The sequence below is a fragment of the Vombatus ursinus genome, unplaced genomic scaffold, assembly GCF_900497805.2.
Source record: "Vombatus ursinus unplaced genomic scaffold, bare-nosed wombat genome assembly UNPS02014778.1, whole genome shotgun sequence".
NCBI lineage: Eukaryota > Metazoa > Chordata > Mammalia > Diprotodontia > Vombatidae > Vombatus > Vombatus ursinus.
The window spans coordinates 8,463,010-8,477,918 of NW_020954556.1; the positions used below are offsets into that span (position 1 = coordinate 8,463,010).

The 14,909-nt window shown below is 36.3% G+C and overlaps 1 protein-coding gene across 1 annotated transcript in view; it reads right to left on the reverse strand.

Annotated features, from left to right (window-relative positions):
• The window catches only part of LOC114045332 (disintegrin and metalloproteinase domain-containing protein 2-like), a 131,908-nt gene that overhangs the window by 101,526 nt on the left and 15,473 nt on the right, over window positions 1-14,909 (reverse strand). Inside the window, 1 exon segment of the mRNA XM_027865264.1 lies at window positions 1,550-1,605. Coding sequence (XP_027721065.1) covers window positions 1,550-1,605 — 56 coding nt within the window.

Here is a 14,909-nt window from a genome sequence, read left to right on the forward strand (position 1 = left end):
TATCATCTTCCCATACATGAATATAAACAGTTTAATCTTAAAGGGACCATAAGTCCCTTATGGTTTCTCTTTCATATTTACCTTTTTATGTTTCACCTGGGTCTTGTGTTTGAATGTCAAATTTTATATTCCACTCCAGACTTTTCATCAGAAATGTTGTATTTCATTACATATCCACCCCTCCTCACCTCTTCCTGAAAGGATTACGCTGAGTTTTGCTACGTAGGTTACTCTTGGTTGCAATATTAGCTCCTTTGTCTTCTGAAATGTATTACAAGCCTTCTACTCCTTTAAGATAGTAGCTGCTAAATCTTGTGTGATTCTGATTGTGACTCTGTGGTATTTCCATAGATCTAGGGAGAAGCGTGGTCACTACTCTCCTGGTCTTCACCCTAGTCCTTAACTAGGTAGGGCCCCCTGCTTCCTTGCAGCCACAAGAACTTTTTCCTGCTCGTCAACTCTACCCTTCACAGCAACACTCTGTGATGTTATACATAGGATATCAGTCTCTGAAGAAATAAGCTTGCGGGACACCGAAAGTGCAATAGAGGGGTCATATGATAGCCGTGAGAGGCTACAACAAAATACCAAATAGGAACTTTTGCAAGAAAAGCAGCATATAAAATCACATCAGAAAAAAAAAATGACCAAAAAAGAAAGTGGGCCAGTCATTTATTCCAGAGTAGGGGACAATCAATAAAAAGTCTAAATGGTGCAATGCTATCCAAAGCATGTCAAGAGAACTAGGAAAAGTCCATCAGAACATTTGTTAGACCCCTTATAGGAGATTTATTGGAGGACACAGACAAAAATTTTTCAAGTAAGAAAGCATGAACAGATTGCAATATGCTTTGTGGAAGAAGTACTATTATCAGTGAGATTGCAGATACATTGAAATAAAAAACTATGTACTATTGGTCTTCCATTACTTAAATAGTTGAAATTCACATAGCTTTATGGTTTATAAAACACTTTCAAAATCTATTCTCTCTTATGAGGTGGGTGATAGCACACAGTATGATCTCATTTTTAGAGTGAAGAAACCAAGGTTCAGTAAACCTTGTCCAACGCCACAGAGCTATGAAATGGCAGAGTTGGAACTCACACACAGGTCCTCAGAATTCAAATCCAATACATTGGACTGCATTTACATCAATTAATATTTTTGCTTTTAAATACTTTATTATTCTAAATGTTACGCCATAAGTACATTAATCTCATGTCAGAAAAGCATCAGAAGAGAAAATCTACCTCTTGATGTGTCTCCACACACTTTTTTCCCAAGTACTTACTATTTTGCTATGTACACATGGTTCAAATGTCTGTTAAAGATAATGATATTTTAAATTTTCAAATTTCATGTTCTCAAAAAGGCAGAAATCTGAGGTGAGGGAATCCAAAGTAATAAAAAGGAAATGTTATCAATCCAGAAAATTTTAAAATTCAAATAATAAAAATATTTTCATGTGCAAAATGAGTTTTAATTAATGGATATACCCAAAAGGAATATGAACTAAGATATGAGGTGAAAGTAAAGTTAACCACCTACTTTTGTTTTAGGAGCAAAGTATATGTCTTCCCTTCTATTGTAATGACATAAGATACCTGTCATAAAAGCATACAGAAGTAAATGTGAACAATTTTAATCATAATTTTTTCAATTAGTAACATTATTATTACTCTTAAGAAAAAGTACAAAATAAATTTCCTAAATGAAAACCTGGAATTTTGTGATAAATATGTTGAATGTAATGGATGTGAACCTAGAATGATTGTTTTAATGTGTTAACAATAAGAAACAAATCCATCAATTCTAAATTATTTAGTATTAAAACTTATTATTGAAAGGTTTTTCAGCCCACATAGCACAGAGACAAATGCCACAGAATAAATACTTGGGTCAAAATTTTATGCCCACTCATTTACAATGACTTAAAAAAGAATATTCAATGAAGTCAAGAATTATTTTAATGACACTTTTTAATGCCTACATAGGGTCTCTAAAACTTGACTGAATAAAGCTATTTTTAACCTCTAATACCCTGTAGACTCCAATTTATCTGTACTATTTGGAAAATAAGGCATTTCATTTAATTAAATATTTGGGTTAACTAAACCTATAGGGATTATCAATTTTCCAAAGGATTAGAATAGAGTAAAATATAATTAAAACTATAAGAACATAATTTAGTCTCTGATGATTCATAAACCTAGAAAGATCAGGCTGAATACTAAGGCAAAATCTGTAAATTGGATTTTTAAAAATAAATGTCATTGACTTTTGTTTCATATCACTTATAGTTCTCATTAATATCCCTCCCCATATTCCATCCAACCCCAAGGGAGTCATCCCCTCTAATAAAGAATGAAAAAGGAAAAAAAACCTTTCTGAAACAACATATTAAAAAGTCTGACATTATAGGTAGTGTTCTATAGGCATAGTACCCTGACTCTTCAACAAAGCAAAGAGAAATGTTTTCACATATCTCTTCTTTGATCACTATAATTTTGGAATATTCAACTTTGACTGGCTGGGTGTGTTTGTTGTTTCTTTTTTCCATTTATGTTGCTAAAGTCATTTTGTATATTGTTTTCCTGTTCTGACTACCACATTCTGAATCAATTTGTTATTATGAATCATTCCATACTTTGTCATTAATGAGAACCTAAATTAGAGTGGTGAGTATGTAAAAGTGGAGAGGAGATGTATATAAAAGATCTTGTGGAGATACAAACAACAAGATTTGGCTACTGACTGAGTACATGGGATGAAATGTGAGGAATTGAGATCATCAGGGTGGCAAACCTGAATGCCTAGAAGGATGCTGATTCCTTCAACACTAAGAGGGAAAATAAAGAGTTGTAGGCTTAGACAGGACAATAATGATTTCTCTTTTTTGGATATGTTGAGTTTGAGATGCCTATGAGATATGCAATTTGAAATGTCTAACAAGTAGTTGGAGATGAGAGACTGCAACTCATAAGAGAAACTAGATCTGGATATATAGATCTGGCAGTCATCAAAAGAAATGATGCCCATGCATCCTAATGAAGTCACCAAGTGAGTGTGAAGACAGGACGGTCCAGGACAGAGATCTGAGATGGGATATGGAGCATTACAGGAAACCAAGCAAACTCAGCAAATATGTGCCTGTCCAGGAGGCCTGTGACCAGTGTGATGTACAAATCCTCCTGAGTACCGTTAAGGCCAAAACAGAAGATGCAATGAATTCCAAATTAATAACTGAACAAAGATAAGGAGACTAGCTGAAGCTGAAATCTCACTGGACAACAAGTAAATAGAGGCAGAAGCTAGGGACTTAGGCAAAGCATAGATCCCTAAACCTGCTACCTCCTCCAGATTGGCAATGGCAACAGCATCCAGACTGCAAGGGAAAGATTCAACCTAGTCACACTCAGCCTATTCAAGAGTACAAGAGGAGACTGACCAGTCCCAGCACAAAATCACAATCCAAGAACTGAGGCTGAAAATGAGTAAAATAAGAAATCTCTGAACAACATGCTAGCAATTCTTCCCCCCCTCCCAGATACATCTGAATCATCGAAGTTGATAAACATGCCTTCTATGGTTTCATCCCTGATAATGATTTTTTTTTTTAAATGTTGAACAGCACAGGGCTAAAGGCAGATCCCTGGAGACTTCCATTAGAGACTTTCCTCCAAGTCGAGACAGATTTATCAATTTTTTCATACTCAATCATTTGACCAATTCTGAATCAATATAACTACATTATCATCCTGCCTTTATCTCTTCATATTATCCAGTAACTAAGTTTGAGAGATCTTTGTCAAATATGTCTGAAATCTAAGTATAGGAGGTCTAAAACATTCACTCTGTCTTCCATTTATTTGTACTGTACAAAAAAAAAAGTTAGTCTAGAATGTCCTATTCTCAATGAAGCCATTTCTAGATTTCAGTGATTACTGCTTTCCTAAGTAATCCCAAACATTTCCTTAAATATTTCTCAATTGTTCAGAAACAAAAGTCACCCTCACTGATCTATAGTTTGCAGATTCCATAATCCTTTTTTCTTAAAAAAAAAAAGAAAAAAAAAAGGAGGGGGCAGCTAGGTGGCGCAGTGGATAGAGCACCAGCACTGGAGTCAGGAAGACCTGAGTTCAAATGTGACCTCAGACACTAGCTATGTGACCCTGGACAAGTCACTTAACACCATTGCCTAAAAAAGAAAAGGGGGGGGGAATATTTGCCCTTCTCCAATCCTGAGGCACCTATTCTGTTTACTAAAGGCCTTTACCAGTCACTAATAGTAATAAAGAGTCTCAGCAGTCACATTTACCAGTTGTTGTTTTAATGCTCTAAGGAACGTAGCATCAAGCTCTTGTAACTTGAACTCATTGAGGGCAACCAAATACACTCACTGATAACCATGTTCACTCTGTGTTTTCCATTACAAAGAACATTCTTCTTGGAAGAGGAAACACTCATCATATGCTCAATAATCACAGGACCCTAGAGGACAGAGGCCATGATAATAGTCCAACTCCTTAATCTTGTTGAAAAGGAACAGAGAATCAAGGAGATTGTGCTTTGCCCCTGGTCACATACGGTGAAAGAGTCAAGCTAGAAATCTGAACTGAGGTCCTCTGATTCTTCTCACTTTAAATCTAGGACTTTTCATGGTACCACAATTAATTGCTGCTTCTCCCATTCATAGCTGGTAAATTCCTACTTCTAGCTTCTTTCATTTCTATAATTTAGAGTCACACCTTCTTCCATTCCTTATTCTCTGATTCTCATACACCTCAGTCTTACCCTTCCAATGTCCCTACCCTGCTTGGGCCTTCCACAGTATCATCTGAAACTTCTACTCTATGATAAGCAGGCTTCATTTTCACCTATACCTCTTCATCTCTATTCTTCATATCTGTCTGTACTCACAGAAACCTAGTAACCTCCATAAAACACCACTTATTCTCCACAATGTAAATAGCTTACTCTCTCTTTATTGATAAAATGAGGTGATCAATCATAAGCGCGTTTATCTTCCTTATTCAGCACCTGTCAACCTCTTCACATGTCCTTGCTTCCTTTGTACAACTCTCCAGGAAAAGATACTCCTTCTCTTTGTCAACAGCAATGTCTCTGCTTGAATCCCAGCTCCCATTGCCCTCCCAACTCTTCTGGGAGCTTTACCACGATGATTATCCCTGCTCTTTTGTCTTCACTTTATCCCTATCTACTAGTTCTCTTCCCATTGCCTACAAACATATCCAGGTTTTCTATTCTAAAAGATTTGTCCTTGGCCCAGCCATCCCCCCAAAAAAACAAAATTATCTTCTATATCATCCCCTAAAAAGAAAAGCATAGTCTCACTTCCTCAAGCTCCTTATTGCATTATTTTTCAGGCTACCACTTTACTGAAACTACTTTCTTAACTGTTATATCCAAAGGCCTGATGTAAACCAAGAAGTTTACAGACAAAAGAAAGGTCCTACATATAGCAAAATATTCACAACAATATAGTAGACAGAGCACTGGACTGGGAGTCAGGAAGACCTCAAGTTGAATTCTGCCTTAAGCACTTACTACTTATGTGATCCTAAGCAAATCACTACATGTATATATTGGAGATACTGTAGGTTTGGTTCCAGATACCACAATAAAGCAAAAATTGCAATAAAGTGAGTCACATGAATTTTTCACTTTCCCAGTGCATCTAAAACTTATGTTTACATTATACTGCAGCCTCTCAAGTGTGCAATACCATTATGTCAAAAAAAGTGCACATACCTTAATTTAAAAATACTTTATTACTAAAAAGTAGTAATATCATGTGAGCCTTCAGCAAGTCCATCTTTTTGCTGGTGGAGGGTCTTGCCTCGATGCTGATGGCTGCTGACTGATCAGGGGGGTAGAGTGATGGGTGAGGTGGCTGTGGCAATTTCCTAAACTAAGACAACAGTGAAGTTTGCTGCATTGATAGACTCTTCCTTTCACTTGAACACTCAGAGGCCCTTGTAGGGTTGCTAATTGGCCTAATTTCAAGATTGTTGTGTCTCAGGCAGCAGGAAGGCCCAAGGACAGAGAGATGAGGGAACAGCTGGTCAGTCAGTGACGCAGTTAGAACACACACATTTATCGATCGAATTCACCGACTTATATTGTAATTATTTTAAATTACAATAGTAACATCAAAGATCACTGAATCACAGATCACCATAACATATATAATAATGAAAAAGTTTGAAATATTGCAAGAATTACCAAAATATGACAGAGGTACAGTGTGAGCACATGCTGTTAGAAAAATGGCACCAACTGACTTGCTCTATATAGGTTTGATACAAACCTTCAATTTGTAAAAAACACAGTTGCAAAGAGCAATAAAATAAGGTATGGCAGTCCTTTTCTAAGCCTCAGTTTCCTCATCTGTAAAAGCACCTACTTCACATGGTGGTTGGAAGAATAAAATGAGATTATATGTAAATTGCTTTGAAAACCTTAAAAACCAACATAAATGTTAACTTACATTTGTGATAACAAAGAGCTGAAAATGTTCCAATTATGGTCTTTAGTTAGGGAAAACCTCAACAAATTATAGCATATGAATGCAAGAAATAAGAAATAATATAATGAATTCAGAGAATTTTGGAAAGATTTGTAAGAATTAATGCAGAATAAAAAGAATCAGGAAAACAATATACTCATGACTACAACATAAATTTTAAAATTCATCTGAGTGCTATGTGATTAGAATGACAAATCCTGCACCAAGAAAAGAAATGAAGAAATGAACTTTCTTTATTATACTGCAAAGAAGGACGACTGTGGATATGAAATGTTGCATTGAAATGTTGAAAGACACAGTGTCACGTGTCAGTTGGCTTTACTTAACTGCTTTTTCTTCTTTGTTATAAGGGAAGACTAACATTGGAAGGGAATGTATGTTTGAAAATGACTGATGTAAAAAAAAAAAGCATCAGTAAAACATTTTTTTTTAAATCCAGCACCCTTTTCTGAGTCTTCAACCTCCTTCACCTCTTTGCAGCTTTTGACAGCTGACTACTCCCTTCTTCATTCTCTCCCCTAAGGTGATTTCAGTGGCTCTGATCCCTCCTCAGTTCTCCTCCATCCTGATAACTACTTCTCAGTCTTTACTGCTGGTTCATTATTTTTCTTCTGTTCCCTAAATATGAATGTCTTCATATCTCTATCCTAGGCCCTCTCTTCTTCTCAAACTGTGCCTTTTCCCTTAGTGATCTTATTAGCTCCAATATGTTCAGTTATCCCTATGCATAGAGTTCCCAAATCTACTTGATCTCCAAATCTATGCCTGAACAAGAGTATTCCCACCTCATTTCCACCTTTTAAGAATCCTTAACTTACTTCAAATCCAGCTTCCTTCTCTTCAGGTATCATCTTATACAAGGAAGCTTTTTCAGTTCTTCTTAATATTAATGTACTTTCTTCCTCCTCAAATTATCATAGGACCATAGATTTATATTAGAAAGGATCTCAAAAGCCATATAGTCCAATCTCTCATTTTAGAAATGAGGAAGCTGAGTCCTAATGAAGTTGTAAGAGGAACTTTTCATGGTGGAATTTACACCTAGGACCTTTGACTCCAGAACCAGCACTTTCTGTGCTGCAACAACAGATCCCATTGCCCAGGGGACTGAGGTGCACTCTCTCCCAGTAAGGGACTCTAGGTTCCCATATGGACAGAGTTCAGTCCTAGGGGAGTCTGGTCTCTAAAGAAAATGATTAGGCTTTTTCTCATTGCCTGTAGACCTTCATGCTCACAACCCACCTGGAAATTCTGTGAAAAATCATTTAAAGTAAGGTTTGGCTTTAGAGGTTTGACTCATATGTAGGCGTCTCCCCAAAAGAAAGTATTAATATACAATGTATATCATCATATAGAGGGTAGCTATATCCTCCACACAAAAGAAATACTTAAAACACAAACGACTCATAAGCACACATTGAAAAAGATTAAAACGTGAAACAGTGACCTAGACTGAGCAGCTAACCAGACACCTGTGACTACTCCAGTTACCCAGCTATCTATATGAAGAAATATTGCAACACCCAGTACAATGCCAGTTCCCTAAAGTCAGTATCTGTTTTTATTTTTGTCTTTGTATCCTCCAGCTGTGATATGTCATTGGCACTTAATACATACTTGATGAATTTATCTATTAATTGAACCCCAATTATTCTCTCAAACTCCTGTCCTTGATCAACAACTGCCTGCTAAAATCAACATTTCCCAAATGGAACCTTCACCCTCAGGTACAAATGTTGGAAAAAGCCCTTGAGCTATTAAGTTTGGTAGCTTTATTTTATTTTTGATGGGTTGATGTTATTTCAATTTTTTATTTTGTATTAAATTTTTATTTCTTAATTAACAGAAAGTGCTTTCTGTTCCTCACATTCCTCTTCCCCATTTAAAAAAAAAGAGAAAAGAAAAACCAATTCCTTATAATAAGCATAGTTATGCAAAATAAATTCCTTCACTTGTCATGTTAAAAAAAATGTTTCATTCTGCACCCTAAATCTATCACCTCTACATCAGAAGGTAGCTAGCATGCTTCATTATTGGTCCTCTGAGATAATGGATAGATCCTGCATTTAATCATAGGTCTTAACAGCTTTCAAAGTTGTTTATATATATATATGCTGTTTTTGTTACTATATAAATTGTTCATCAGGTTCTCTCATTCTTTATCAGTTAATAAGTGTTTTCAAAATTATTCATTTTTATAATATTGATGTGATAGTATAAATTGTTCTGGTTCTACTCACTTCACACTGCATCAATCCATACAAATTTTTCCATGTCTCTTTGAAATCATCATTCATTTATTTCCCTATTACTCATAACTCAAAAGTATTCTATCACATTTACATACCATATTTTGTTGATCCATTCTTCAATTAATGGGCATAATAATAAGTAGCATATTAATAATAAATACAAGGTATACAAGCAAAAAACACAGTCCTAAATGGAGACTTGTCCTAATTAATGAGTGAGTTAAAGATCAAATCACAGAAACATTAATAACTACACGAAAGACAATGAGAATGATGAAACAAAATACCAAAATTTCTTTTGAGCAAAAAATAATCCCTAAGGACATACATTAACAAAATAAAAGAAAAAAACAGAATATTAATGAGCAAAACATACAACTTAAAATTTAGAAAATCAACAATTACACAAACCCCAAGAGGAAGCCTGAAAATCAGAAGAGAACAATAAAACAGAAAAGGACAACAGAATTAATAAACAAAAATAAAAGTTTTTTTAAAGATTTAAAAAGCGGATAAACTTTTAGCGAATCCAAATGAAAGTGACAGAAAATCAAATTACGAATTTTTAAATGAACAAAGTAAATTCACAACAACAGCAAAATCATCAGTAATATACATAAACTGAGAATTTAAAAACAGAAGATAATCTACAAAAATACTCTAATTAGCAGAATTAGAGTCATTAAATAATATAATTTCAATTATATTGAATTGAAATTGAATTAAATATAAAGAAACTACCAAAGGAAAAAAAACTCCTGGTCCAAGTAGATTTACAATATAATTCTACAAAATGTTTAAAGGATAACTAATATACACATACACACACATACACACACACATTGCGTAGTCCTCTAAAAGCTTCTAAAGCTCTAACAGTCTTTACCCTGACACCTACTCACAATGAGAAATGGAATCTCTGAAAAAGCTGGTAGGGATACCTCCTGAGGGGTCAGAAGAGTCTTTTCATTCCAGTGCATTCTCTCAATATGGGTCAAAAATTACAGTTATCTCCCTTATATCAATGATCATTTCTAGTGATTAGCACCATTATCATTTGACACATTTAAATTTACTTGTGAACACAATGTGGCTGCTAGGTGAGTCAAGCTACCACGGGCCTGGGGTAAGTTAGTAGCTCTTCAAGGCCTCTGCTACTACTTCTCCCATATTTGGTCTCTCTCAGCATGAACTCCAGCTCCTGGACATCTGATGCCCACTATTCCAACTTTTCAAAGATTATAAGAATGTGGTCTTCTCCAATACTCCTTCACCTAAAAGCAGGAAAGAACAAATGCAAACAGGCAAAGAAAGGATTCATGGGCTACATGTCAGGACAAAGAGAGAGATTAGCAGCTGGAATCAGGCAGCCACGGTTGCCAATAGTAGTTGTCTCAGCAACAATAAAACCATGCTCTCTTGGCTTCATGGTGTGTAAGAGAGGGTTCAGTGCCTCTCTCCAACCTGGAGAAGATCAGTAGTAGCTTATTCTTGCTTATCACCAGAGGTGAAAAAAGTCTGAACTGCTCTTTCGGGAGTCTCTTCTATGCATACCCACTTCCAGGTCAGCATACAGTTAAAAAAAAGAAAAAATCTGTTTCTTCATTATGAAGTTAGCAAACTCAAAATAATCATAGCTGAAAATATTCTTTGAAACCCATATGGGAATTTCATCAGCTAAGTACATTGTGCTTGCTCATAAAGGCTGGGCTTGGCCAGTCAGTCATTACTAACACGAGTTATCCTCAAAAATTAAGAGAGCTGTGAGCTCTTCTACCCAACATGCACTTGCCTCCCCCTGCCTCCACATGTGGCACTACCTCCTCTCTCTCTTAAGTGTTTAAACTTGCTACTTCAAAATTCAACATGGACGGTGATACTGCTATCCTCATTGTTGACTATGGCTCCAGAATGTGCAAAGCTGGCTTTGCAGGAAATAATATCCCCGGAGCTGTCTTCCCTTCCATTGTTGGGAACCCCAGATATCAGAGTATGATGGTGTGTGTTGGCCAAAAAGACAGCTATTGGGGATTGAGGCCTAGAGCAAGATATATATTCTGACCCTGAAATACCTCGCTGAACATAATATTGTCACTAATTGGGATGACTTGGAGAAGATCTGGCATCATACTTTCTATAATGAGTTCTACGTGGCCCCTGAAGAGCACCCTGTGATGCTCACAGAAGCTCCCTGAGCTCCAAAGCCAACAGAGAAAAGATGACACAGATTATGTTTCAGACCTTCAACACTCCAGCCATGTATACTGCCATCCAGGCTCTGCTGCTCCTGTATACCTCTGGTCATATCACCAGTATTATGATGTACTCCAATGATGATGTGATCACTTTGTGTCCTTCTATGAAGGTTATGCCCTTCTCCATGCCATCCTCCATCTGAATCTGGCTGGCCATGATCTGACAGACCATCCCATGAAAATCCTGACTGAGAGAGCGTACAGTTTCACTAATATGGCTGGGAGGGAAATTGTGCATGACATCAGGGAGAAGCTGTGTTACGTAGTTCTAGACATCAAGCATGAGATGGCCACAGCAGCATCCAGCTCTTCTCTGGAAAAGACAGGATCTCCCTGGTGGTCAGGTTATCACCATCAGCAATGAGTGATTCGAGTGCCCAGAAGCTCTCTGTCAACCATCTTTCTTAGGCAGAATCGACAAAACTACCCTCTATTGAATCATGAAGTGCACTGCTGACATCCACAAGGATTTGTATCCCACTACTGTATTGTCTGGTGGTACCACCATGTACCCAGGCATTTCTGACAGGACACATAAAGGGTATTTATAGCCCTATGCCCCAGCACAATGAAAATCAAGATCATTGTCCCCCTGAGCACAAATACTCTGAATTGGAGGCTCCATCCTGGCCTCTCCACCTTCCAGCAGATGTGGATCAGCAAGCAGCCGTCTGATGTCCATCACAAATGTTCTAAATGGACTGTTTGTCTGTTTTTCTGTTGTTTCTTCTTTTTTTTTTTTTGTCAAGGAGTGTGACATAACTGATCCCAACAAAAGAGATGTGATTGCCGTGCTTTATTTGTTTTGGGGTTGTTTTTGGCACTTCATTCAAGATTTAAAAACTGGAATGGTGAAAATTATGATCAGTCTCTAAGTATGTTGGAGGCAAACATCCCCAAAGTTACAGGGCATCTTTCAGGACTGATTATACATTTGTTTTTTGTTTTGTTTTTAGTTATTCCAAATATTGTATAACGCATTGTTACAGAGTTATTTGCCTGTCTGAAGGCTGTCCTGCTCTACACAAAGGAGTTACTTAACATAAATCCAAAGCAAATAAAGGGGTAGAGGGCAGACAGTAACATTGCTTTACACTTAAATTACGTAATCCTTTAAAAAAAAACTTTTTGTAATTTGTTCCTTTTTTTTTTGTCAGAGCCATAATGGCGTCCTAATTTCCCTCCCCCCCAACATAGATTGAATGAAAACTTTTTATAGTCTCCCTGAGAGTTACATGAGTTTGGTGCCAGTAATTGGGGGGAGGGGAGGAGCTTTACCTGTACACTGACTTAAAAGACCAGTTCAAATAAAAGTGCACAAGTTAAAGAAAAAAAATTGAGAAAGCACACATGCACACATCCACACACACATACAAATATCTTTTATAATATGATAAAATGTATCTACCTAAAACCCAAACTAACATTACATGCAATGAGGAAATACTAGAAACTCCCAATAAATGCAAGAGTAAGTTAATTTGACACAGTCCTAGAAATTCTAGCAATAGCAATATGAAAAAAAGAAATTAAAAGTACAAATATAGACAAAAAAGAGACAGAATCATCCATACTCCATTCTGACTGATGACATAATGGCATACTTAGAAAATCCTTAGGAACAAGCAAAGGAATTAATTGAAAACTTCAGTAATGTCATAGGCTACAAGATAAACCCCCCCAAAAAAAGTCAAGAACACTTCTATGTAGCAGCAACATAAATCAGAAGGGAATAATAAAAAGAGAAAACTCATTCAAAGTAACTATAACGTGCATAAAATATCTGGGAATCAATCCACCAAAGCATACTCAATAACTACATAGATATAATTATAAAATGATCCTTAAGGAAATAAAGAACAATTCTAAAAACTGGTGGGATATTCCAGTACTCATGGCTGGGTTGTGCTAATATAATAAAAATGACAACACTACATAAATTAATGTACATGTTAATGCTATATCAAACTACCAATGAGATGCTGTTCACAGCCAGTCAAAATGGCTTTGAAATTTTCTTCGGAGTAACAAAAAAATCTAATATCAAGCAAAACAATTTTTAAATGTAGGCATAAAGAAGGAATGGCATTATCAGATTGAAAACTTATTATAAACAGTAATTAATGAAACTGTTTAGACTAAACAAGGAAAAATCATAAACTACCAAGTTCAGTAACCTAGTGTATAAACCCCAGAACATAAATTACTTTGGAAATAACACCCTACTTGACAAGAATTCCTGGGAAAACTGGAAAGCAGATGTTAAGAAATTTGGTTTAAATACCACATACAAACACACACACATACAAACACACACACATATATAATATGTACACAAACATCTGTGTATACACACATATACATAGGATGCCTTATGTAGGATGGGGATAGTCAAAAGTGTCATAAATGTGTATAAATATGACATAATTCTAGAATGGTACTTATACACACACACACATATATATGTGCTTTATAGCAGGGCATATATGGATATATGCATATATGACAAAGTTCTAGACTACATGTGTGTGTGTACAATGTAGCATGACACTTTTGACCATCTTCTCATCCTACACACTCTCTCTGGATTTTTGTGACTGTTCCCTCTTGATTCACCTTCTACTTGTATGACTGCTCCTTTCCAGTCTCTTTTGTCTTATTCTTCATGCATGTCATGGCCACTAATAATGGATGTTCCTCAAGGCTCCATCCTGGGCCCTCTTCTCTTTTCTCTTTATACTCCCTCAATGATTTCATCAGCTTCAATGGGTTCAAATTATCATCTGTACTAATAGAATTCCTAAATTTATATACCTCCAATCCTAGACTCTTCCTCAGCTCCAGTCTTAAATCAACAACTGGTCCTTGGACATCTCAAATATCTGGTTGTCTCACAGGCATCCCACACCAAACATGCCCCAAACAAGTCAAAATCTTTTCCCCAAAACATTCTGCTCTTCTGAAATTCCATATTACTATTGAAGGTACCATTGTCCTTCCAGTCTTTCAGGTTCACAATCTCAGTGTCATACTTAACTCTTCTCTTTCTCACCTTACATATACAATACACTGTCAAATCTTATAACTTCTTTCATTGTAACATCTATTGCATATATCCCCTTCTCTAGGCTCACAAAGCTAAGTACCTTATTTCAGGCTTTCTTCATCTGTACTTTAGACAACTGCAGTAAACTTCTACTTGACCTTACTGCCACAAATCCTTCATTCTCCAACCCATCCTCCACAAATTGCCCTGTACTTGATGACCTAATTGCAGTTCCTCACACGACACTCCGTGTCTCATCTGTCTTGCCACTGTTTATCCTTCATGTTGTAGTGTTCTTTGTCCCAACCTCCAATACTCAGAATCCTTGATTTCCTTTAAAACTCAGCTCAAGCACCACCTCCTCTAGGAAGTCTTTCCTGCTTTCCCTGGGGACTCATGTCATTCCTTTCCATCTACTTTGTATTTATCTTGCATGTTCTGGTTTTATACGTTGTCTCTCTAACTGTAATGTAAGCTCCTTGATGGTGTCTCAATTGAAGGACAGCTTGGTAGCTATCAGGCCTGACTCCCTTGTGCTCACATGCATTCTCCAAGGTCAGTCAAATAGAAGAAAAAAGCACCTACATGACAAAATCAATTACAGGACAAAATCAATTACTTGTTAATAAGATCAATAAGAAAATGACACAAGATCAAACTTAATCTTCTCAATGGCAAGAATTAGTTATGCTTTTTCTTTGTATCTGCAGCACTAAGCACAATGTCTGGCACGTAGTAAGTATTCAAGAATTTACTGATTAATTGATTTTTAGATTTATTATATTTTTGTAATTTTTATTCATCT